The sequence below is a fragment of the Saccoglossus kowalevskii genome, chromosome 2, assembly GCF_978046115.1.
Source record: "Saccoglossus kowalevskii chromosome 2, keSacKowa6.1, whole genome shotgun sequence".
Classification (NCBI taxonomy): Eukaryota; Metazoa; Hemichordata; class Enteropneusta; family Harrimaniidae; genus Saccoglossus; species Saccoglossus kowalevskii.
This window is the reverse complement of record NC_140642.1, coordinates 12,989,206-13,012,204: the sequence shown is the minus strand read 5'-3', so window position 1 is coordinate 13,012,204 and position 22,999 is coordinate 12,989,206. Positions and strand designations below refer to the sequence as shown.

At 33.9% G+C, this 22,999-nt stretch overlaps 3 protein-coding genes across 3 annotated transcripts in view; 2 read left to right on the top strand and 1 right to left on the bottom strand.

Moving 5' to 3' along the window:
• The first annotated feature begins 6 nt into the window (after positions 1–6).
• Positions 7–3,438, top strand: LOC100374943 (signal recognition particle 14 kDa protein-like). The gene is made up of 5 exons (XM_002739175.3): positions 7–95; positions 209–281; positions 1,934–2,049; positions 2,542–2,574; positions 3,057–3,438. The coding sequence occupies exons 1-5, from the start codon at positions 72–74 to the stop codon at positions 3,150–3,152; spliced, it is 342 nt and encodes a 113-aa protein (XP_002739221.1). The 5' UTR covers positions 7–71; the 3' UTR covers positions 3,153–3,438.
• A 2,577-nt stretch (positions 3,439–6,015) lies between these two features.
• LOC102810399 (gamma-aminobutyric acid type B receptor subunit 2-like) overlaps positions 6,016–22,999 on the bottom strand; it is a 31,106-nt gene continuing 14,122 nt past the window's right edge. The window contains exons 3-19 of the mRNA XM_085504779.1: positions 16,995–17,165; positions 14,431–14,532; positions 14,245–14,310; positions 13,714–13,911; positions 13,190–13,453; positions 12,702–12,762; positions 12,404–12,590; positions 12,058–12,248; positions 11,687–11,764; positions 11,088–11,253; positions 10,824–10,956; positions 10,515–10,622; positions 10,306–10,428; positions 9,783–9,929; positions 7,798–7,986; positions 6,834–6,962; positions 6,016–6,237 (exon numbers count right to left, since the gene is read on the bottom strand). Coding sequence (XP_085360905.1) covers positions 6,016–6,237; positions 6,834–6,962; positions 7,798–7,986; positions 9,783–9,929; positions 10,306–10,428; positions 10,515–10,622; positions 10,824–10,956; positions 11,088–11,253; positions 11,687–11,764; positions 12,058–12,248; positions 12,404–12,590; positions 12,702–12,762; positions 13,190–13,453; positions 13,714–13,911; positions 14,245–14,310; positions 14,431–14,532; positions 16,995–17,165 — 2,535 coding nt within the window. The remainder of the gene's footprint in view (positions 6,238–6,833; positions 6,963–7,797; positions 7,987–9,782; positions 9,930–10,305; positions 10,429–10,514; positions 10,623–10,823; positions 10,957–11,087; positions 11,254–11,686; positions 11,765–12,057; positions 12,249–12,403; positions 12,591–12,701; positions 12,763–13,189; positions 13,454–13,713; positions 13,912–14,244; positions 14,311–14,430; positions 14,533–16,994; positions 17,166–22,999) is intronic.
• Positions 20,288–22,479, top strand: LOC146748122 (uncharacterized). Its single transcript, XM_085506375.1, has 2 exons — positions 20,288–20,797; positions 22,255–22,479. The coding sequence occupies exons 1-2, from the start codon at positions 20,288–20,290 to the stop codon at positions 22,459–22,461; spliced, it is 717 nt and encodes a 238-aa protein (XP_085362501.1). The 3' UTR covers positions 22,462–22,479.

Sequence of the window (22,999 nt, the reverse complement as noted above, 5' to 3'; positions counted from 1 at the left end):
CCTTTCATAGTGATTCTTTCCCAGTAAATATACAGGAAGTAAACTGAGATTTAGCGTAGATCTGGTGCAATATGGTGTTACTCGAAAATGATGCGGTAAGTTTTGTTTAATTATGTGAGACTGTATATAAAATGTTGATGTGTTTTTTCCCGCTATGCAAGTTCCTTTATTTTTAGTAATGCTCAGGCGTTCTCCTCTCTCGCGACAGTTTCTAAATGAGCTAACGAAGCTGTTTCAGAAGTCCAGGACGACTGGTTCTGTCTACCTAACAATGAAAAAGTGTGAGTATAGTATATTTTTTACCTATTCACAACGGTTACTAGAAACCGTGCATCATTATACTCACAGTCGTGTCGTTTCTGGTTCTGGTCGTCGAATTCACTATGATTTACCCACGGTCACTCGAGCCGTAACAATCTAAATAAATCGACATGTACATTGTACTATTTGGGGGGGGGGGAATTTGTCATTGATACTCCCCTAAATAAAATATAAAACGAGTAGCCATGACAAATCGGAAAAAAATTAATAATAAATACTAAATTACTACTTATAGAATTTTTTTTGAGATTTCAGTTATCAAGTTATTGAATGAGAGAGTTAAATGAGAGAGTTAAAATGGTTGAACACAAAGACTAAATACAAGGCGGCCACAAAATTAAAAACTTTACCTAAAATTCAGTAACTTACGTATGACTATTACAAAAAAATACGATCCCAATAACTGATGCACGTGTTCAACTACTGGGAAAAAAGAATCATGCTATACTGACATACATGTATCTCATGGAGCTAAAAAAAGGAGAGTGAACTCACATTGATGCCATTGTTTCCATGACTTCTGCTGACTATTTGCTCCCGAAGATAATACTTAGCTGGTTTATGAAGGGTTTACCAGTTGTGAATAATCAAATTAGTAATTTTGCTTTCATTGCAACCTAGTCAAAAACAACAAGTCAAACTGGTGGACACAGTTTACAATCATGATTTAAACTGACTTGCTCTTTAAATTGTTACATACATGTACATGTTTATCGATAATATTTCAGTTTGATTTTTTATCCTAATACATGGAGTATTCTAAAGCAAGCTCTCATTTCAGCTGAAAATAATTGTCCGTAGCACATGTTTTTGTCTAAAGTTCAACTTTGAATTTCAATATGAATTGTAATACCAGCAGAAGGCTAGTGTATACAAAAGAATAATTAGCTCAAAACAAAAAACTGAAATTGGATTAAAGTCAGTTCATTCTACTTCATTTTGTAGTTCAATGCATACATGTACTACACCACGCAACTGTGTATCCCTGTGTACATATCTGTTATTTCTGTCATTAAATAATGTACACAAGGCTAACAACTGAAGTGTTATTATAGATTAGAACCTGGTAGTTTTATGGCTTCCTGCTCATAAATAAAAGTTATTTTTATCAGCTGGTGTGTTGTAAAGTCATAATTGCATGTTTGCATGTGACATCACTGAGCTCCAAAAACATTTGCTTTGACAAAATGAGTGATTGTATTGTCAGTGTATTTTCCATGAGTTGCATGCAAGTTTTGTGTCTAGTCTGCCAAAACTGTTCTCAAATTTGAACAGTGGCAAAATATGTAATGTAGGTTTCTCAGTTAATTGACAACAATAACAACTGTACTGTATGAAGTATCCCTGGCAGTAGTGGAAACTGGAGTTGAGAATATCGTAAACTATCATGTTACCTCAATCAATACAGTGCTACGCCACCGCCGCGCTGTTTGCATCATGCGGAGAACACTGTAACATCCCATGGTGCATACTAAGAATGTCTTTCAACTCCACAGTATTTTTGTATTTCAGAGTAATTTATATGCTACAATGTATTTGAAATTAATTATGACCAATTATTTATGCAACACATGCTTACTGTAAGTTTCAATAAATTGATATGTTGATTTAGACCATGGACAAGTGAAGCCAAAACCTAAAGCCAGTAAATCAGATGGATCACATGACCACCAAGAACATAAATGTTTAGTCAGAGCTACAAACGGAAAGAAAAAAATTACTACAGTAGTAAGTATATCCAGTGTCTTCTTTGCAAGGAATTACACTAAATATAAAAGTTTCTGTTTATAGCTTGCATAATGCTACACAATTTTTTATCAATTAATGTCGAAATTAATAGGAAGACAAAACATAATTCATTCATTGTGTGGATTGAGGCAGTACATTTTTTTGTATATCTTTTTTCAAAACAGCTCACTATACATCAACATAGTTAAGTTTAGAGCTTGCATAGTACAGGGTACTATGTAAAACCAAAATTAATGTGACCGAGCATACATGCAACATTTATTCCAAAAGGTTTACCATATTAGCTTGCATAGTGCTTTACAATTGTGTAACAATTAATGATGACGAGATGTTACATGTACATTAATTTACTGGGTGGTACACGCATTAAAACCAGACATAGTTCAAAACAGCGCACTATTGGCCAAACTAATATAATGTGGGAATTTTGATTTACGGTAGAAATTTGTTAATATTTTATTTCATTTACAGATTAGTTCAAAAGATGTCAATAAATTTCAGATGGTAAGTTCTTGTTTGAATTACTGTGATGTTTGTTTGTTTGTATGTACATGATCTGTACATGCACACTTTGTGTTAAAATTTATTTCTGCTTCTCTAATCTTCATTTGGTAGTGCCCTCCTATTTATTATTAACACCCTTCTTTGTTTTTGATGGACAGCTGTAAGTGTTACAACAAAGTCCTGTAAGATGTCATGACAATGTTATTGAGTCCTCTAGTAATTAACAGATAATAAACAAAAAAATTCAGACAGTGGTACAAATCTTGAATATGTACATCAGTCTTTAATTTAGTTTTGTAGTGCTCTTCATGCAAATTAGTATAGTATGCAAATTAGTATGCAAATTAGTCCGCCATGCTTGCCTCTGATCCTGGGGAGAACACTGCCCCTGAAAATCAATATTTCATAATTTGTGAACTGCCATACTTCTCATTTCACATGGCATGGTAGTTATAATAGTTGTGTCTAATCTCTTCTTACAGGCTTATGCAACAGTTTTAAAAGCCAATGTGGACAGTTTGAAGAAACGTGATAAAAGTTCAAAGGGTAAAGGCAATAAGTCAAAAGCAACTCAGTAACAAGATAAACCTTGATGCGTTACACCAAAGACACAGACATTTAGGTACATAGTGTTTCAAAAGAACAGTTCAATGCACAAACTTTGTTTACATTCATTTCATTCGGAAGACTGCATAAAAGCTATGTTTTTAATTTTGATTATTTTTAAGTTTAAATAAATTTACAAATAGTAAATTGAAAATCGTTATGAAATTTTGATTGATACAAGAATCATTTTAGCCCAGACCCGCAAATGTCAGTTTTGTAAATACATCTGCAGAATAATAAATAACTAGCATATCGGTACTGGTTAACTGAGTTCAGATTTGTTTACTCCTGTGTGTGAAGCACACAATGAGTTATACACTGTATGTCTGTTTATACTGGTATGTTTGTGTGTCTGTTCTATTGATATCTCAAGATTCACTCATTGGGTTTCAATGAAACTTGGCATGTACATGTAGGTGCTCTGCTTAAGGTGGAAGTCTGTGCATATTGGACATTACCTAATTTACATATACTCAGCCATTCATTATTAGATCTCAGGAACTACTTGACCTATTTAAGTGAAAATAGGTACATGGGTTTGCCTGGATACACACAACATGGATTGTCAAGCATTAAAATCAGTGTAATAATTGCCTAAATAAGTTTACATTACTGTGGATGCGTGAATGAAAGAAACACCTAATTACCAACATCGTCAGCAAACTTGCTAACAAATCGCCTGTACTGATTGGAACTGGCGTCTGGAGATCGTTATCAGATTACGCCAGTCCATTTTCAACAGGAGGTACCTTTATACCTTTAGAGAGGGGCATGATCGGTTATATGAATTTTCCATTTTAATTTTTATCGTAGTTGTTTTTGTACTTTATAATTTATTACATTTAAAATAGCACAAAACAAGAGATACAAACATTTTGCATAAAGATGTGTGCTCCCTCTCAGTAAATACCATTGCCTCCTTTTGAGAATGAGGTGTTTGAAATTGATAACGATCTCCAGACATCAACACAGGCGATTCGTTAGCAAGTTTGCTGGCGATGTTGGTAATAAGGTCCCTTTCATTCACACGTCCACAGTAATTTTTAACTGTTCCACTATAATCTCTAGAACCACTCATTTCAATGAACCTTGCTACATGGGTGCTTTTGAAGGTTTTTTTGACAGACATGGTCTGTTTAGGGTTGAAATCATGCATATTAATAACTTAATTTGATTAAATTAAGCATTTTTTTTTATATCTAAATAACTGCTTTACAGGTTTAAATTAAAATCTGTGCTCTGGGAAAATCCACAGTCTGATTTCCTCTATTTTAATATTCCTAGAGATTTCTTTTAATGTCAATGCGAGTCATGACATTTTTACTTTGTACGTCTCAAAAGGTGGACCTATATTGGGCGACATGTTATGGCTAAAAAGGGGAATATTGATCTATACTTCATACCCAATAATCTTCAGCAAACTGATGTTCCTTTTAAGCTTTAATTTCTTAGATTCTTCATGGGCTTTAATAATTATTCTTTGAAAAGAGCTGAAATTTTATGTTCCCTTGTGATAGATGTATATTAAGCAGGTGATTTGTAGTTTAGTGAACTCAATTGACATTTTGGCCTTTCTTGTACCAACCTATACTGTAAAACCATTTATTTTCACTGGTATTTAATTTCATTACTTTGATGCTTTTTGCTGGGTTTTAACTTGGCAGAGTTCTATTGTTATTTTACATGTTCATGTTTATATAGTGTTTTAAAACCAAATGACCTTGCGTCATCAGATGTATGTTAGATAGTATAGCATTGTAGCAAAAGTAGGTTCCAGTTTTTGGTTGTACAATGTATAGATAAATAATAGATATAGATAAATGTAAGATATAGAATTATTTCACACGAATACTTATTGTTTTAGCACAGATTTTTCTTTACAACAATCATAGCTGCAACCTGGAATGATCTCCAGTTCAATCCCATAACTTTTAAACATATCCCATCCACAGACAATCCACACTCCATTGGTCATAACATTTATAAAAATTCAATATCACGTCTATTTTTTTTTTATTCAAAAAAGACTTTCAATAATGAATTTACAGTGTTTTTGTTTGTGGGAAACATATTACTCAAAACAATACTTTCTATAGATGTTTCAAAACCATTCTTCGAATTGTAATCAGGCCCATGAATATTAAGACTATATTTATAATGTTAGTATTCAAAATTACAAATTACATTTGGCTTATGTCTGTAAATTTCCAACTCGTATAAACTACCTAACATGACACATTTAGACACTTTCTGTTCATTAATATACAAACAATTTCTTTAAAATAAACAATTGCAGGAGCATATAATTTGTAAGGATCGGTTTAGCTGTAATTACAACAGCAGTAACATTAGTATCACACAACGTACATACATGTACATGCTTGGTATTCTGAGCAAAAATTCAAATACATTCACGGAATATATAATACAAAATACAAACAGGTATTGCCATGCTACATACAAATTGACAAAAATACTAAAGACGATTCTTGCATTTACGGAATAACTTACTGGGCTTAATTATGATCACATGATTTTAATGAATGTACATCTCTTTGTTGAAAACAACCATTTCGCATGTCTGCATAACGGCAAAGCATTATGCTGACTAAAAACGGAGAAATTAAATCACTTATACAAATGTATTTAATATTTTCTTTTCATAAAAAGATATAAACGTGTCCTAAGAATAGGTCATCTAGGTGCAATGTACAATATCTTTTTTGAAATATGTGCTGCTTTTGCTACTGATTATAGCAATGTAAAAATAGCCAAGTACTTGTATTGTTAGGCCAATCCTGTCAAAATCTTTGAAGATGATCTGAGGCTCCATATTTAAAGTTCTAGTATACTATCTGCCCTACCACTGTCCATCATATCATTAGTGTAGGCGTGCTTGTCTGCTTCTGTTGTATCTTTATTTTTGTTGATGTTTGCTGAACAGCAACCACAAATCAGTCCAAAGCACCATAGCCCACATCCACTGTCAACGTTCACCCCTGCAGCTTGTTGTCTATTTGAGGTACCTCTTTGTGATTTGTTCAACTTTGCTTCGACCTGTATAAACGATATCAAATTGATTATGTACAAGTTGTATGGATAAATGTATGTTTTTGCATACTGAAATTATGGCAGGTTGACTATATGCAAGGTTTGCATCGTGATCAACTTATGAATATGTATGAACAATTATGCATAAAAAAAGCCAATGAGCGACGTCGCAACTCTGTCTTAACTACCAATAGAAGAGATAATTATTATTTCAGCCACACATGCTGTTTTGTCATCTATATTATTTTCATGAACTGGTGGTCGCAATACGTGATGACATGACCTATTAGCTTTCATGCGACGTGGCATTAATCAAATTGTGTTTGTTCATTGGACTGTATGTAGAATGTGTTCGACGAAATATCATGAGATCGAGCACCTCTTAGAAAGTTTTGTCCATGCCGTCTTTGATTCCGACGTTCGTGTTTGCGTTCAACAACATTGGCAAATTACTCACTCTTGTTTAACATGTGCGTTATTATATGAGAACACCGTGTGATATACTCTGAATATGAGCTGTTAATTATTCTATAAACAAAACTATAATATTATTTAATATTGAAAACAAGTGTACATGTAGTTGGTTATATGAATTGTCTAACCTCGTCCAATTTCTTTTGTAATTTAACCATTTCTTCTACATGTTTGGCGGTGGCGTCTTGAGTTGACGGTGTATGGGTCTTCATTGTGGACACTGGTTCTCCCTCTGGATGTTTGGTTACTGAAACAATCTAGTAAACATACATGGTGAAACAATAATACTGTAGTGTCACTGAAAGCGCACATCTTATAATCCAAAAATAAACAACGTACGTATGTTATATCTCAGACAACTAATACATTTATTAGTTGTCTCAGGTTATATTTCCTCTGTGATGAGGATAACAACCCAAAAACGATGAAAGTGACGTCAGACGAACACTTTGTGTAATTGTGTACGATATGCATTTAACAGGATTCAAATTAAAGGAAGTGGAATAAAGTTGAAATTGACGTTTAGGCTCATCTGAGGAAAATGTCTCTAATATGTTTTTGAGAGTGGGGTTTCACTTTTTAACAGATGTTTAATTCTTCTACGAAAGATATCCAATGTATTCTTTCAAATGTTTCCCTGTTATTATAATAATGAATTAAAGCCCTGCATGGAAGCCATTTTTCAATATACAGCCTAATCTGCACGTGAGGGATATTGTCATGGTATTAAACAAACAATGGACAATATAGGTAGCAATGCAATAGTCTGAAAGAAAATCTGGTTTTCTCGATATATATGTAGCTGCTTTATTCGCTTTGCTGCATTTTGATAAACATGTTGAAATGTACATTATGTATAACAAGCTGGGATTATATATGTTATTTGTGAATTTTTTTGTAAAATAATTTTGACATTTTGAGGCATACCAGAGGTTCTTATGAACATTTCGTCAGCTTTACATTCTCTGCGTTCTGGCTTCCCTAACTTATAAAAATGTTGATACCATTTTTTGAGCAAACGCTAAATACATGTATGATACTGCGGCAGCTGATTGCTGACCGTGAGTTTTAATACGATGTTTATAATCTTACCTTTGGCACAAATACAAGTAAGAGCGTAATTGAAGTACAAAACAATGCAATGGCAGACTGGAAAGCAAAAGACGCGTTCACGTTGTAGTGTATAATAGGACTGACAGATACACCAATGATGCATAAAATGATGACATTGTAGACACTCATACCAATATACTTGCTGTCATTCAACGCCGGAATAGATACCTGTGTGGAGAAGAAATGTAGTTTTGTTGTCATAGCGCGTCAATGTTATAAGTAAGAATTTCAATCATGATGAATCATGAACAAGAGTAGTAAGCTTAATGATTGTTTTGTTATGTATAAATCCACACAATATCCGGGGATCGCTCACCAGTCCAATTATTCTGCCATTCTGTGCAATACTATATTGTTTAAATAAAAACCCAGTGATACATTTACCTATTTAATCAGTAATTATATACGTGTATGTCACATTAACCCACATATCGTGTACGACTAAAAGTAGTTGGCCGGAAAACGGAATGCATTTCTTTAAAAATGAGTGCACATCACAGCAACTGATTCTTGAAGTTTAATTCGATGAAACATAATTTCATGCCAAAATGCCTCACGATGAATCTCACTTCTGGTGCAATGTATAACGGTACTAAATACTAAAACAAGTTGTGTTCGAATTGTTTGATTTTTCGTACGTTGCCCCCGTCAGTAACTGTGCAAGCTTTCGATAATTCTACGCTTCATTACTAAAATGGAAGTGATCAGAGCCAGGTAGGTGTTTGTATTAATCACTACAATATGTGTTTGTTCATAATACAACTCTATGTACCGACTAAAATCCTTGCAGCGTAAATTCCCCACTGTTAAGATAGCGAGACTATTATTTGTGTTGAAAATTACGATTTTCAAATTTATTTATTAATTGATGAAATGCACCATAAACTTTCATATGATAAAGTCAATATAACATAGAATGTCATGTAAGTTGGTTAAAATGTAGATTTTCTGAAGGGTAGCAAGGCAGCCTCAGTAGTGTTTTCCAAAATCAACAACACAGGTTTAATCTGTGTGCCTATAAGTTTCAAAGATAAACTCAAGACAAAGCAATGTTAGGATGTGTTATCAGTAGCTATCTGACACACAATGAGTGTTTCCAAACATTTGAGTGGTTTGTCTCCGCCCCTGTTTGTTTCACAGATTAGTCATTTGCATATGAATGTGTCAGACACAAGGTCACGCAGCCACTGAAAAAAATCATTGATTTTGGTGTTTTCATATGCCGAATTTATCCAATTATAGCTATCCCATTCCTTTATTTTTTTGGTTTCCAATAGCCTTACACATTTGGATGTCCCTACACATGGTAAAACAGACCTTGATGGGAAAACAAATTGATTGTGCCGATAAACAAGCTTGAAAATCTTTGCTGTTACTTCATAGACGTTTGCTAGGAGTGTATGTTTTTCAAAATACAAGGTCTTTAACAAAAAATAACGTATACTTATTGTCGTCGGATTAACACCAAATTTTCACAGCTTTAAGGTGACAATGAGAGGAACTTGAATGTGTCCCGACAAACTATTTCATCGATTATTTACCAACGAGTTGTGGTTTGAGTTGGGGGCAATGCGACTAAAACAGTAATTGAAATTCAGGACACTATTTTTTAAAACGCGTTGCTTGAATAAAACTAACCAGACACATTCAATTTACCAGACTATTGAACAACTAGGAAAAGTGAAAAAAATACTTCTTATCGCCAGCATAAATGCGTATTTTTTTTTTTTTACAGAAAAAGTAATTTTTCACCTTTGATTGAGTAACGCGTCGTAGAATGCAGATACGGGCATGCAAAATACACTTGTGAAAAGCTTGAAGTCTGGCGATTCTAAAAATATATACTTTCCCGGGTCTATTTGTAGTCATTTAGTCACAATTAGAAGATGAAAACAAGTATGCAAATAATAGTCCCGCTACCTTAAACCAAGATACATTGATTGATTGTAAAACTGTATTCATACCGTTCTAGTTTCCCATGCCAGGAATGTGCCAAATATGAGTAGGAGTCCTTTATATGCATACAATGCACCTAACCAGTAGGTAAAATGTTGACAAGCACAGTATTCCAATATTGGCTGTATCTGTTGGTTAGATACGTCTGGGTCATCCTGTGGTCATTGAATAATATATGATATACATACCATGTTAGCAAAAAGGTTGAATCTAGAGATAATTCTCTAACCTGACATGTGGCTGGGTCGTTCGAACCAGAGAAAATCTACTTTGTGAATCACGGGCATTGCGCCGGGTGGATATGGGTCCAATCCGACGAACGTATACAACATGTAACAAAAATTGTTAACATTAACATTTTATTTGCACGAAATGTGTGGACATGCGCTATACGATGACTGTGCTATACGTCACATAGAAATTGGAAATTGTAGTGAGGAAGAGTAAAAAAGGTACGCATTTGACAGTTCTCAATTAAATGATTTTCGTTTAATCAAGTTTATAAAGGGGTAAGTATGATTCACATGATACCTCCAAACGAAGCATCTCTGTTTCACGATACAGTGGGTCCATGATTTGCCATACAGTCAATATCGTCACGTCTATCATCACCAATACGAGTACCATGCCATATAGTTGTCTATCGGTAACAATCTAGAAGAGCAAAAGAAAACAAATTGAAACGGAACGTTTGAATTGAAAGGCCACAATTCTCGAATGCCATTCCGAATTTTACTCACTCTGCGTTTCACTGTCTTTAGAGCAGCCACTCGGTGAACCCTCCAAGTTTTACTGAACATTGCACCGTAGGCTGTAACAAAACCGACTGAAATAATCCAAGTACGGACCTGGAAAAAACATAAAGAACAACACCGATCAGCGAGATAGCTCGCTTGAGTTCGTGGGAAGAATCATCAATCAGGCTCAATGTAAGTGTTATGGAGACGCAAATCAGGTAATGTTTTGCGTTGACCCCCCAATACCAAATATAAATGACCAATTTATTAAACACTAATAACAGAACATGTAGAAACAATTCCTGATCTTACCTGGCATAGAATGTGAAAGAATTCAGGGCCTACCCAGTTGTTATCCAAGCCGAATGAGAAAATCGCGATGTAAACTAAAATACTTCCCATTAAAATGATGTTATTTAAATACGGACTAGACATCTTGACGTATCTAAAACAAAACAATACAGTATAATAATAGTCCATCGAAATGTCGTTACACTTTGTGAAACCCGATCAGATAGGTTATGTATGACTGATGTTTTACGTAACTATGAATAAGTGTTGATGCTTTCATTATACCTTTGTTCTCTGTACTTCACGTTAAATCCTAAAAAGAACAGTGCCATTATGATTCCCAAAGCAGCCAAACTACACACGACGTAATATACCTCTGGTAAGATGTAGAGATAACGTTCTACTGTTGTTATAATAATCTGTGGCGTATGGTCCAGGGGGATTTTTTCTCCTGAAAATTTGGTAAGTAAGTCATCGTAACATGTATCTAACAAACATTTAAATTTGGCATTTCTTGGTATTGTTGGTTAGTAAACCAGCCAATTACATATATTTAGAAACGTTTACAATTTGTTCATAAGGTTTATTCAAAAACTCATACGTATGGATCATTCATTTACATAATCTCAAACAAATGTTTCGATGATCGTCATCGTCTCTTACCAATTAACAACAGATACACAAATGTCAATATCGTGAGCGGGGTTCACAATAACGTATTGTTATCGTCGATACTGACTCGTGGATCAGTTTCACCTCTGTACTATTATACCAATATTCTTGGAAATTATGAGTAGCCCTCCTGGTTCATCTTACGTAAACATATTGATATGTTGCTACAAGTGAACTTAACTATCCAGAATACATGCAAACGTTGAACGCACCTCGCCAATCAAAATCAGACGTGTATTCCAATATATCGCCATTTTCAGTGTACAGAGCGATTCGTTGCTCAATATATTCTGCAACGAAAAAGAAAGTCGTGCTTCATGGAAATCTATCGCAGATATACTAATAAGCAACACTGGTTGAGACTAGTTGAATCCAAACGCCACAAAAAAAAGGTCCCAAACAAACATTAAATAACAAGCATATAAATAAAATTGCAGTTCAACCATGTGTAGCAAAACTTGTATAGATATAAAGAACAGATATTTTTTTTATTTAACAAGTTATGCACATTTTATGAAAAAAATAATGGAAATTTCAAATTGTATAAAAGCTGGCATATTCTTTTGAGAAATTTAGAACTAACCTTGATTTGCTTCACATACAAAGCTGTTCTCTTGGAGACAGTTCACAGGTCGTAACGAGTTTGTGTCGTCGATTGAAACGCATGTTTGATTCGAATCAGCAACGTCTGGTAATTGGTTAATAATTGACGTATTTAATAATACGCCATTGTTCCAAACATAATTTTCACCGTCAAACGTCAAACCAACAAACCTGTAATGAAAATATTCGTCGAGTTGTGAATTTTGAATCATATTACTCGTTTGTATGAATTACGAAGAGAATGGATTGCTGGAATCAAACTGATTTTGCATACGTATTCGATTGTTTTTTGTTTTGATTGGGTTTGTTGGTTTATTTATATTTACCAATGTTTGTTTCGTTCCGTGGCTCCAAGTTTGGAAATAACAAATTCAAGTTCTTGTGAAGATGTTATAACAATCAGATCGCCGCCATCGCTTTGACATAATTCACGTGCCTGGCTCCATTCCATACGGAAAGTATGTAGAAGATAGCAATGGAAATTCCATTTTAAATAATCGTTCTTGCAACTAGCTGTGAAAGGAATCATACATGGTTATTCCAAAGTTTGATATGTGTCAAATTTTAATAATATATTCAATGTGCGCTTTTATTACATTTTACGATGCCATTTAATGTACGTACCTTGAAGCTGTTCTATTTGTGTGACACCTACACGATCACCATTTCTAAAGCTAACAGGTCCCTACCGAAAACAAAATCGAGTTAAAACAACTAGTACCACATACTAATTAGTATGCAAAAAAGATTTTGATTCTCCCACCAACAACATTTTTCATTTGAAATGTCGACAATCTTTCTGTGATCTATAAAACATGAGACGTAAATGAAATTCAGACAATGTATACAGCGTTCATGTGAAAATCTCACAATATCTCACTGAGACGCCCGTTACAATTCTTAACACACTCACCAAAAAACTTCTAATTACTCACTAAAACATTTCATAATTATAACTCATCTACGAAACATCTCTTAATTCTCCAAAACCCTCAATAATAACTCACCGAAATACCTCACAATAACTCACCAAAACACTTTCTCATAACTCACCGAAACACCCCATAATAACTCTCCGAAGCATCTCATAATAACATCTGATAATATCTTACCGAAACACCTCGAAAGTCCGTTTGTGAGAGAAGGTCGAAGAACAACTGTGACATGTCTTTGTCATCATAAGTGAAATCTTCTAAGCGTCGAATTGTGCCATCAACTAATGATTTAGTTTTGAGGTTAGCTGCTGCTTTGTCTAACATAAGAGCAATTGCCCATGCTGCATCATAGCCATATGGCGCTAAGCCGTTCCATACATAATTTTGATTCTCGGGCCATTCCATTCTTTCTCGCAGTTCCTGTTCGTATTCAGCGGCAGTCTAAATTAAGTCCAAAACATGTTTTTTCTAAACGTTATTAAAATTACCGTTAGTATTACTGTAACAGTGTTTAGTGATATAAGAGTAAGCTCAATCTCACAGTAAAATAGTAAAATCATTATTCTATTCGAAAATAATGTCGTCTGTAAAGTTCATTTACATTTAAAAGTTTTTAAATAACATCCATCCACCGAGGAATTTAACTTGCAGATTGATTCAGATTGCAATTTTGTGACAAAGTAAAAGTAGCTATCACTTACGATTCCAGCTATTGTCAGTTCTTCGGAGGTACTTAACTGCAAACTCTCTGTTGCTATATACTGTGATCCTTCCACGGCGGCCTTCAGTTCTTCGAGTGTGCAATCTACATACGGGTCATTCACTTCCCACCATCTTGGACCGTACCAGCCAATCAAAAACCACACATATTCTGGCCCTGTCATGTCTTGTTTATATGCCTGGACAAGCCGTATAATAACTAAATTTGTATTAAATACAACTACTTATCCAATTCAACTATTATAAAACAGCTAATGAACTAATGTGTACTCCTTTGGGTCGAATCTGGTATCTCCACCTGTTAGCGGTATCAACAAAGCGAGTCCTCGACGAGTGTTCACTACACACTACTAAGTTCAACAATGGTGTAGTAAAATACATATATATGCATAGCATAACCATAAGAATATTTTTATATTTATATTTATCGATGGTCCATACATTAGTAATACATACAATGGAGGGAACCATAATGCAAAGAGTTATCTACTGAGTAGTAAAGAGTGACCCACCTCACAGAATACTCGTCTCGCCATGTCTTCATACATATTGCCGACTATAATTTTGGCATCGTCTTTCTGCAAAAATGAAACAAATAATAATATCAACTAAATCAGTGATTACCAATAGCGTATATTTATACCCTGTTCGAATAAAATGGTACATATCGTGTGGTAGTGTAGAAGTGAACGGTCTACCTTCAAGTTTTCAATTTGATTCTTTGGATTCCCAGAGAAACTCTCTGATTTGATAGCTGTTATATTATTCTCCTTCATTAGAGTCAACAGGTTGTCTATTGCCTGTACAAAAATGAATGAATGAATAATTTCAAAGTTAAACAAAATGTCAATATATTACAAATTAAAATTTGAAAAACAAATACAACAAAAGAACGAGTTACATGCAATTAGAACATAATATTGTTAAACACCGTGTGCAAATAAAGCCAAAGTACAAGAAATAGAACATAATAGGAAATATTATTAGTTTGTTTGTGCTTCACCAACTAAATGAGAAAGAGGCACGTATCAGTAATATCGAATGATGCATGCCTCTGGAAACAACAAGTAAACCGGGGGCATTAAATATTAAATGACAATAAATGTTTCACATCCAATTTTAATGAACGTTAAATTGGATGATATATTTATGTCGATATATAACATTAAACTCCCATTTTGCTATGACTACGGCAGTCGGTTAACGATATCTTCTAGCCTTATTTACATGTACAATATATGTAAGTCTAATCGCCTTACTATGACTTGCGAAACAAAAGCAATTGCATCTATTTACCAAGGTTTTTCGCCACAAGTAATCATTCTTCTTCCACTCAATCATTACAGTATGTGCCAAAGTAACATGTAGAATACAAGTACGATTCACAACTCATTCAAATGTGCCACAAAGTCAATTTACAATTCAGTAATATTTATTGAACGGAGTTGAAATTACCAAAAGAAATGCTTATTCGGGCACTTGGCTTCAACATCAAACGTCACAGGAAATATTGTATTAGCTCATATAATTTTACTCTTCAAATATACATTAGGTCGTTGAATATATATGATTATATGAGGTCGCTGTGACGCCATACTGGCAAGTTCTATGGTAGTAATAGAGCCAGCATTGTATTTTATGTCATCATGTAATTTTCGAATGACGTTATATGTTTGGTATTTTATACTTTTTCAAATAAAAACAGAAAAAACATTCATGTCGTATATCCCCTAGCACAATTACTTTTAATTAATTGTCTAATATCGTGATATTATATAACGGTATACCCCGAGAAATTTAATCATTTATTCTGTTCCAGTTTGTTATATCATACTATGTGACAGCGATGTGTTGTTAAGATGATGCATATTTAGAGACAAAAAATTAGACCTCTTCTTCAGTGGCATCCACAAAGCATAGAACAGGAATGAACAGAACATAGTGCATCATCATCGAAAAACTATGCGATAAAGAAGAAAGATAAAAAAGCACTTGGAATATTTAGTTCCACGGCAATATTCGAAATCCGATAACGATCTAAAAAAACTAATGATTGTGAGTCCTGGACCTATGCCAGGCTGCCACTCCTTATTGCACGTACATTAGGACCAAAGGGGAGACGTTCAACGAGAAGAGTCTTACCTAGTGATTATTTGCACATGAAACAAATATTTATTTTTTGAATAAATTTTGAAATGTACTATTCTTGAATTTCTGAATAAGCTTGAACATGTTTTTGCTATATTTTCCCAGTCGATATTTGGATATCATATTAGTGTGATTTTCAATTATATACACTATATAATAAAGATCGGCTACACGCTATAGTACACACTGATTGAGGTCACCATATGTATATATTGTTTATGATTATTATTATTACGATACATCGTAATAACAACAGTTATGTGAGTTACTTTGTTTATTTTCCGTTTAAATTTACCTTGGTAATTAGAACAATTACATTACACGTGTACCCTCAATTAAAACTTTACAGGTGTACCCTCGATCTTATGGAAAAAGTGTTATAACACACATCAATAGTCATGATGTACAAATCCTTATTATTTCTTATATTCGAATCACACATTGCATATACTCGAGTTTGGAGGATCAGTAAGAAGAAATATAGCACATTGCTATAAGTTTATCGATAAAACAGTCCGCGCCGTTAAATGTGTTGGTGCAACTATCCCTAAAGTAAGAGAATCGCGAATATCAGGAGAAAAACACAATATGTTATTTCCAATATCACCTCATCCGTGTGTTGTTAATACTCATTGATTTTGAATTCTATGCACTTCACTTAGTAGTTTAGTGTTACTGAATTACTCTTTGTTGTACTAATTCGATACGTTTTATCTGAGATAAATTAACGTTTTCTAAAAAAAAAACAAATCGATATCTGGAAGTACGCGATATCACTGAAATGCCTTTCACTGTTGACAGGCTTTTGGCTAGTTTATTTTAATTAAATCATAAATCGTGAATTTATGCGTGTGAATGATGATAAGTACACCAGCAGTTCAACAATCATATTATCACTTCATGTAGTGGATGACCCCATTTTCGCAATCGCAATTAAATGATGTACAATGCTTTCAGATTATTCCCAGTAAGTGAAAAAATGCATACATGATCGAACACATAATCCCGATTTTCAGCCTCTGCCAAATGCTTAAAAGTTGTAACCTAAAATGTGAAGCCAGTGGTGTCGGCAACGTTGTTTTCCCACTAAACGTGTGTTTTTTTATTGACTCACCAATGAAAAAAGGTCATGGTTTTCGTGAATAGTAGCAACTCTAGTCCATCCGAAGTCCCTCATTAGTCTTATCCTTGCAGGATTATACGCCGCATCCGGAAGATAAGTTCGAAAAAAAGTAGGGTATTGTTCTCTGTTTGAAAGTGCTGAGGAAGCTGCCGAATAAGAAAGCTGAAAAAAAAAGTAGAAAACCTTGAAGATTAAAATTGATATATAGTTGTATTGAGTTCTCTGTCAAGTGAATACAGTTTTACAGGAAGTGATAATCCCTGTGAACATCTTTTGTGATGTCATTCGTCGTGTTCTAATTGAGCGGATTAAGCTGAAGTGAGATTACCCCCCCGGGATTACCCTGAACATCGCAATATTCTGGACGCCTAATAAAAGATATATTTTCTGAGGTATATAAAAACTTATAAAAGCGGGAAACTGAAGGTGATCTTAAGAATGATGTTTAAGATTTGACTTGTTTATTCAGAATACGGGGTTTAAGTTGATGAGGCTTCGTATATAAAAATATATCTTTCAAATTTTTCACAGCATAAGAACATTATTGCCTAGTCTTTAAAGCGAACACAAAGTGATGTTTGGTCACAAATTCTTTCCAAACGGTTCACAAACTGGGTATTTGCTTATAATTATTTATTTATAAATGCATCAGCGTAATAATGTTCCCGCACAAAGGATCTTATCTCAAAACCACAAGGTGGGGTATTTTTTTCGCGACAGTATCCATAGTTAAGTTGGTCAACAAAATACGTATTTTTTATTCTAAAACAGCGAGTGAATGGCGAATACTTTCAAAATATATAATTGATTTCTGAAATGGATTAACATTGCCCAACCTTAATGAACACGACATACTGGATAATCTGAGAAGCTTGAAATTATTCATAGAGTCTGCTGCAGACTAAGAACAAACCAGTGCAACTAACGAACTTGGATTTGTGAATCTTTTTAGCACAGTGTTCATAGAATCTTTTTATCATCGACAGAATGGTATGGTGTGTCATTAGGGCCAAAATTGAAAAACGCCAATAAATAAAAGAATAAATCAAAGAATAGATAAATAAATAAAAGAATAAATAAAAGAATAGATAAATAAATAAAAGACTAAATCAAAAAATAAAACAATAAATAAAAGAAGAAATTGAAGAATAGAACAAGAAATAAAAAACTAAATTCAAGAATAGAACGATAAATTAAAAATAGAAGAATAAATAAAATAATAAATAAAATAATAAAACAAAAAATAAATCAAAGAATAAAATAATAAATAAAAGATTAAATTGAAAAATAGAACGATAAATTAAAAATAGAAGAATAAATAAAATAATAAAATAAAAGAATAAATCAAAGAATAAAATAATAAATAAAAGATTAAATTGAAAAATAGAACGATAAATTAAAAATAGAAGAATAAATAAAATAATAAAACAAAAAATAAAAGAATAAATAAACAAATAGAAAAATTTATAAAACAACAAATAAATAAATAAATAGAACTGCGAATCGATAAAACATCAAGCATATAGACTGACAATTAAAGAAACCAGCTTATTTAAAAGCGTAATTCTTAAACGTTGACAAGAAAAAGTAAAAGGCGTTGTTTTATACTGAACCACCTTTACTGATGGTAAACATCATGGCTGCCATGGATGGTAAACACTTCCTTCTTAGGCGGGTACATCTTTTGCTTAGCGATGTTTTGAAGTGTATTGAGGATGAAGATCGTATGAATTATGATAGCATTCAATACAAGCTCAACAGTTTGAAGCGTATTTGTTCGCAAGTTAACTCCTACTACTGTGATATGTCTTCTGTTTTGAGCGATATAAGCGAGGTCAATGAAACATTTGCGGCCCTGAACAATGATGTATTCGAAGGATATTGTGTGGACACAGAAGTACTATCTGGAAGAGGAAGACCTCCATATTGTATTACGAAGGATCAGTTGATATACCTAGTCGATACCGGATTTACTATTCCGTATATTAGCCGGTTACTGTGTGTAAGTGAGCGGACGGTGAAAAGACGCATGAGTAAGTTTGACATCAAAATAAGAGATACATATTCTGATATTTCCGACATTCAGTTGGATGACGTTATAAGAGAAATCATCCTCGATTTTCCAAATTGTGGTTATCGCCGTATGACAGGCTTCCTCCGAAGTATGGAGTTACGAGTCCAGCAACAGAGAATGAGACTTAGTTTACACAGGGTCGACCCTGTTGGAGTTCTTTTGCGATCACTAGAAATATTTTCAACGCCAAGGCGTGCATACAGGGTGTATGCACCACTGTCTCTATGGCACATAGATGGACATCACAAGTTAATACGGTAAGGAACATAAATTATGTATACATGGACAATTCAATATCCGAGAGTGGACATAATATATAGCTGAAAATAAAACCATCCACAGAGAGGTAGAACATACGACTACGGTAAAATTGCAATTTAATTTGGATTTGGACTGTATAAATACACCACACATTATACTGGTGTACCTGGTACTGTGTAAATACACCACACAATATACTGGTGTACCTGGTACTGTGTAAATACACCACACAATATACTGGTGTACCTGGTACTGTGTAAACACACCATACATTATACTGGTGTACCTGGTACTGTATAAACACACCACACAATATACTGGTGTACCTGGTACTGTCTAAATACACCACACATTATACTGGTGTACCTGGTACTGTATAAACACACCAAACAATATACTGGTGTACCTGGTACTGTGTAAATACACCATACATTATACTGGTGTACCTGGTACTGTATAAACACACCAAACAATATACTGGTGTACCTGGTACTGTCTAAATACACCAAACAATATACTGGTGTAGCTGGTACTGTATAAACACACCAAACAATATACTGGTGTACCTGGTACTGTATAAACACACCAAACAATATACTGGTGTACCTGGTACTGTCTAAATACACCAAACAATATACTGGTGTAGCTGGTACTGTATAAACACACCAAACAATATACTGGTGTACCTGGTACTGTGTAAATACACCATACATTATACTGGTGTACCTGGTACTGTCTAAATACACCAAACAATATACTGGTGTACCTGGTACTGTGTAAATACACCACACATTATACTGATGTACCTGGTACTGTGTAAATACACCACACATTATACTGATGTACCTGGTACTGTGTAAACATACCACACATTATACTTTCATTCTAATTTTATTGCAGTTGGAGATTTGTGATCCATGGTGGCATAGACGGATATTCACGTAGAATTATGTATTTACAGTGCAATGACAACAACAGAGCATTCACAGTACTGGAGGACTTTATGTCAGCTGTGTGTGAATATGGTGTACCGTCTAGAGTGCGATCTGATCATGGATTAGAAAACGTTGAAATTGCAAAGTATATGCTTTTGCACCCAGACAGAGGACCTGGGAGAGGTAGTCATATCACAGGAAAAAGTATACACAATCAACGTATTGAGCGCTTATGGCGTGATGTATTTTGTGGGTGCTTATATGTATTTTATAATACATTTTATGCTCTCGAAGACCAGGGTCTGCTTGATTCATGTAATGATATGCATTTATTCTGTTTACATTATGTGTATTTACCACGTATAAGAAGACACTTGTCCATGTTTTCTGCAAGTTGGAATCAACACCCAATTAGAACAACAGAAGGGAACATGTCTCCCAATCAACTTTGGGTGTCCGGACTGCTGAATATCGCAGCCTCTTCTAGTACTGAAGCTACAGAAGCATTTGAACCTAGCACAAATGTAAGTAATAAACACAGACAATATCATCTAGCGGGTTTAATGACTGATCAAAGAAAGTTTAGAAAGAACTCCCGTGTGCTGAGTGTATTAGAGACACAGTAAATATTAATTCAAAATTACTTGTACTTGAGATATTGATGGAAAAGCTGAAAACTAATTATGCAAATCAGAAAATTTAAAATGAACAGAGTGTAAAACTAATAAGGTCTGTGCAATGTAACAGACCATCTATGTACCAAGTTTCATTGAAATGTGATCAGAACAATTATGAATTATTATGCTAATTAGAAAATTTATATGAACAGATTTTAACCCAAAACTGATCATATTTGTACATTGTCCTAGAGCATCTATGTACAAAGTTTCATGTAAAGGTGATGATAAGTACTTGAGATATCAGTGAAAAAACTGAAAATTAAATAATTATGCAAATAAGTTAATTAATATGCACAATTATTTACGCCAAAACTAATCAGATCTCTGCATAGTCCTAGAGGATCTATGTACCAAGTTATATTGAAATGTGATTAGTACTTGAGATGTATGTGCAAATTCGAAAATTAACTAATTATGCAAATTAGGTGATTCATATGCACAAATATTATCCCAAAACAATCGATCTCTGCATAGTCCTTCAGTATCTATGTACCATTGAAATGTATTGCTTACTACTTGAAATATCAAAAGCTGAAAATTAATTTATTATGCAAATTAGGTAATCAATATGTACTGATATTACCCTAAAACATACTAGGTCTGTGCAGTGTCCTAAGACATCTAGGTACCAAGTTTCATTGAAATGTGATGATTAGTAGTTGAGGTATCAGTGGAAAAGCCGAAAATTTACTAATCATTATGCACATTAAGTAATTAATATGCACAGATTTTCACCCAAAACTAATCAAAACCTGGCATTAGTTCAAAGCATCTATGAACCAAGTTTCATCAAAATCCAATGAGTAGTTCTTTTGATACCAGTGGAACAGTTATGGAACAGCTAAAAATGAGCTAATTATCATGCAAATTAGGTAATTAATATGCATGGTTTCTACTAAAACCTAATCAAATCTGCGCATCTATGCACCAAGTTTCATAAAAAAACAATGTATGGTTCTTGAGATATCAGTGGAACAGAAGGACACACACACACATACAGACAGGGTAACTGCAAAGACTCCCATTGTGTGCTTCGCACACAGGAGTAAAAAATGTGGAAGTATCATTGACCTAATTAGTGCATATGTTCACCAGCTACTTTCTGTTTGGACATGCATCTCACTCAACTTATATGATTCAATATAATATCTGTTAGAAGAGCAAATTGTGCCCCCGGATGATCTGCTATTGTGATAATTTGGGCAGTTTTTGTGTATATTATGGGCATTAACTTGATAATTAACTTTGTCTCTGAATTGTGTGAAAGTCACAATTTATGTTGTTTAAATTTCATTTTGCAGACAGAGTTATCATCTTATGGAATAGACTGGGAAGGTCCTACTCCAGCTGATGATGATATTCCAAATGTTGATGTACCAACAATTGAATGTGATATTACCTCAGCACAGATTCGTCTGTTGGAGGCACGAATAGACCCATTGCAGCAAAGTAATGTTTTTGGAACAGATCTGTATCAAATGGCATTGCAGACAATTAATGAATTTTAGACTGTGTCTGCGTGTTCCATGATTTAATTGTAATGTGCTAAATAAAGTAATTAATTTGTATAGCCATTTAAGTACTTTCTAGGTTATACGATGTTACTATATTAAGTCTCAATTTGACAAGTACATAATCAGCAGTGCTGTTCAGTGCACGGACACATGTAGAACATGTTTTCCAATATTTTATACATATAATTTGGGGTAATTTATCACAGACCAATGCAGTGACAAAACCTAATTTATCTAATTATTAACTCATTTTCACTAAGTATTTTCGAGCAGTAACTTTATACAAACTCATTCTTGAAGAATCAATGAAATTTAAGTTGCTGATTTAGATTTTAGTCAGAATGAATGCTTCACCAGTTGATGTCCCTAAAACAGAGAAGCTCTTTTCTGAAAACAGTATTGTTGTTCATTGGTATATTAAATGCCAGACTATGATTTGACAAATTTGTATTTAAACTGAACATGTGTGTAACAACTCCTTTGTTTATTATCAACACTTATGATAAAAAAACTAATAAAGTTACAAATTGTA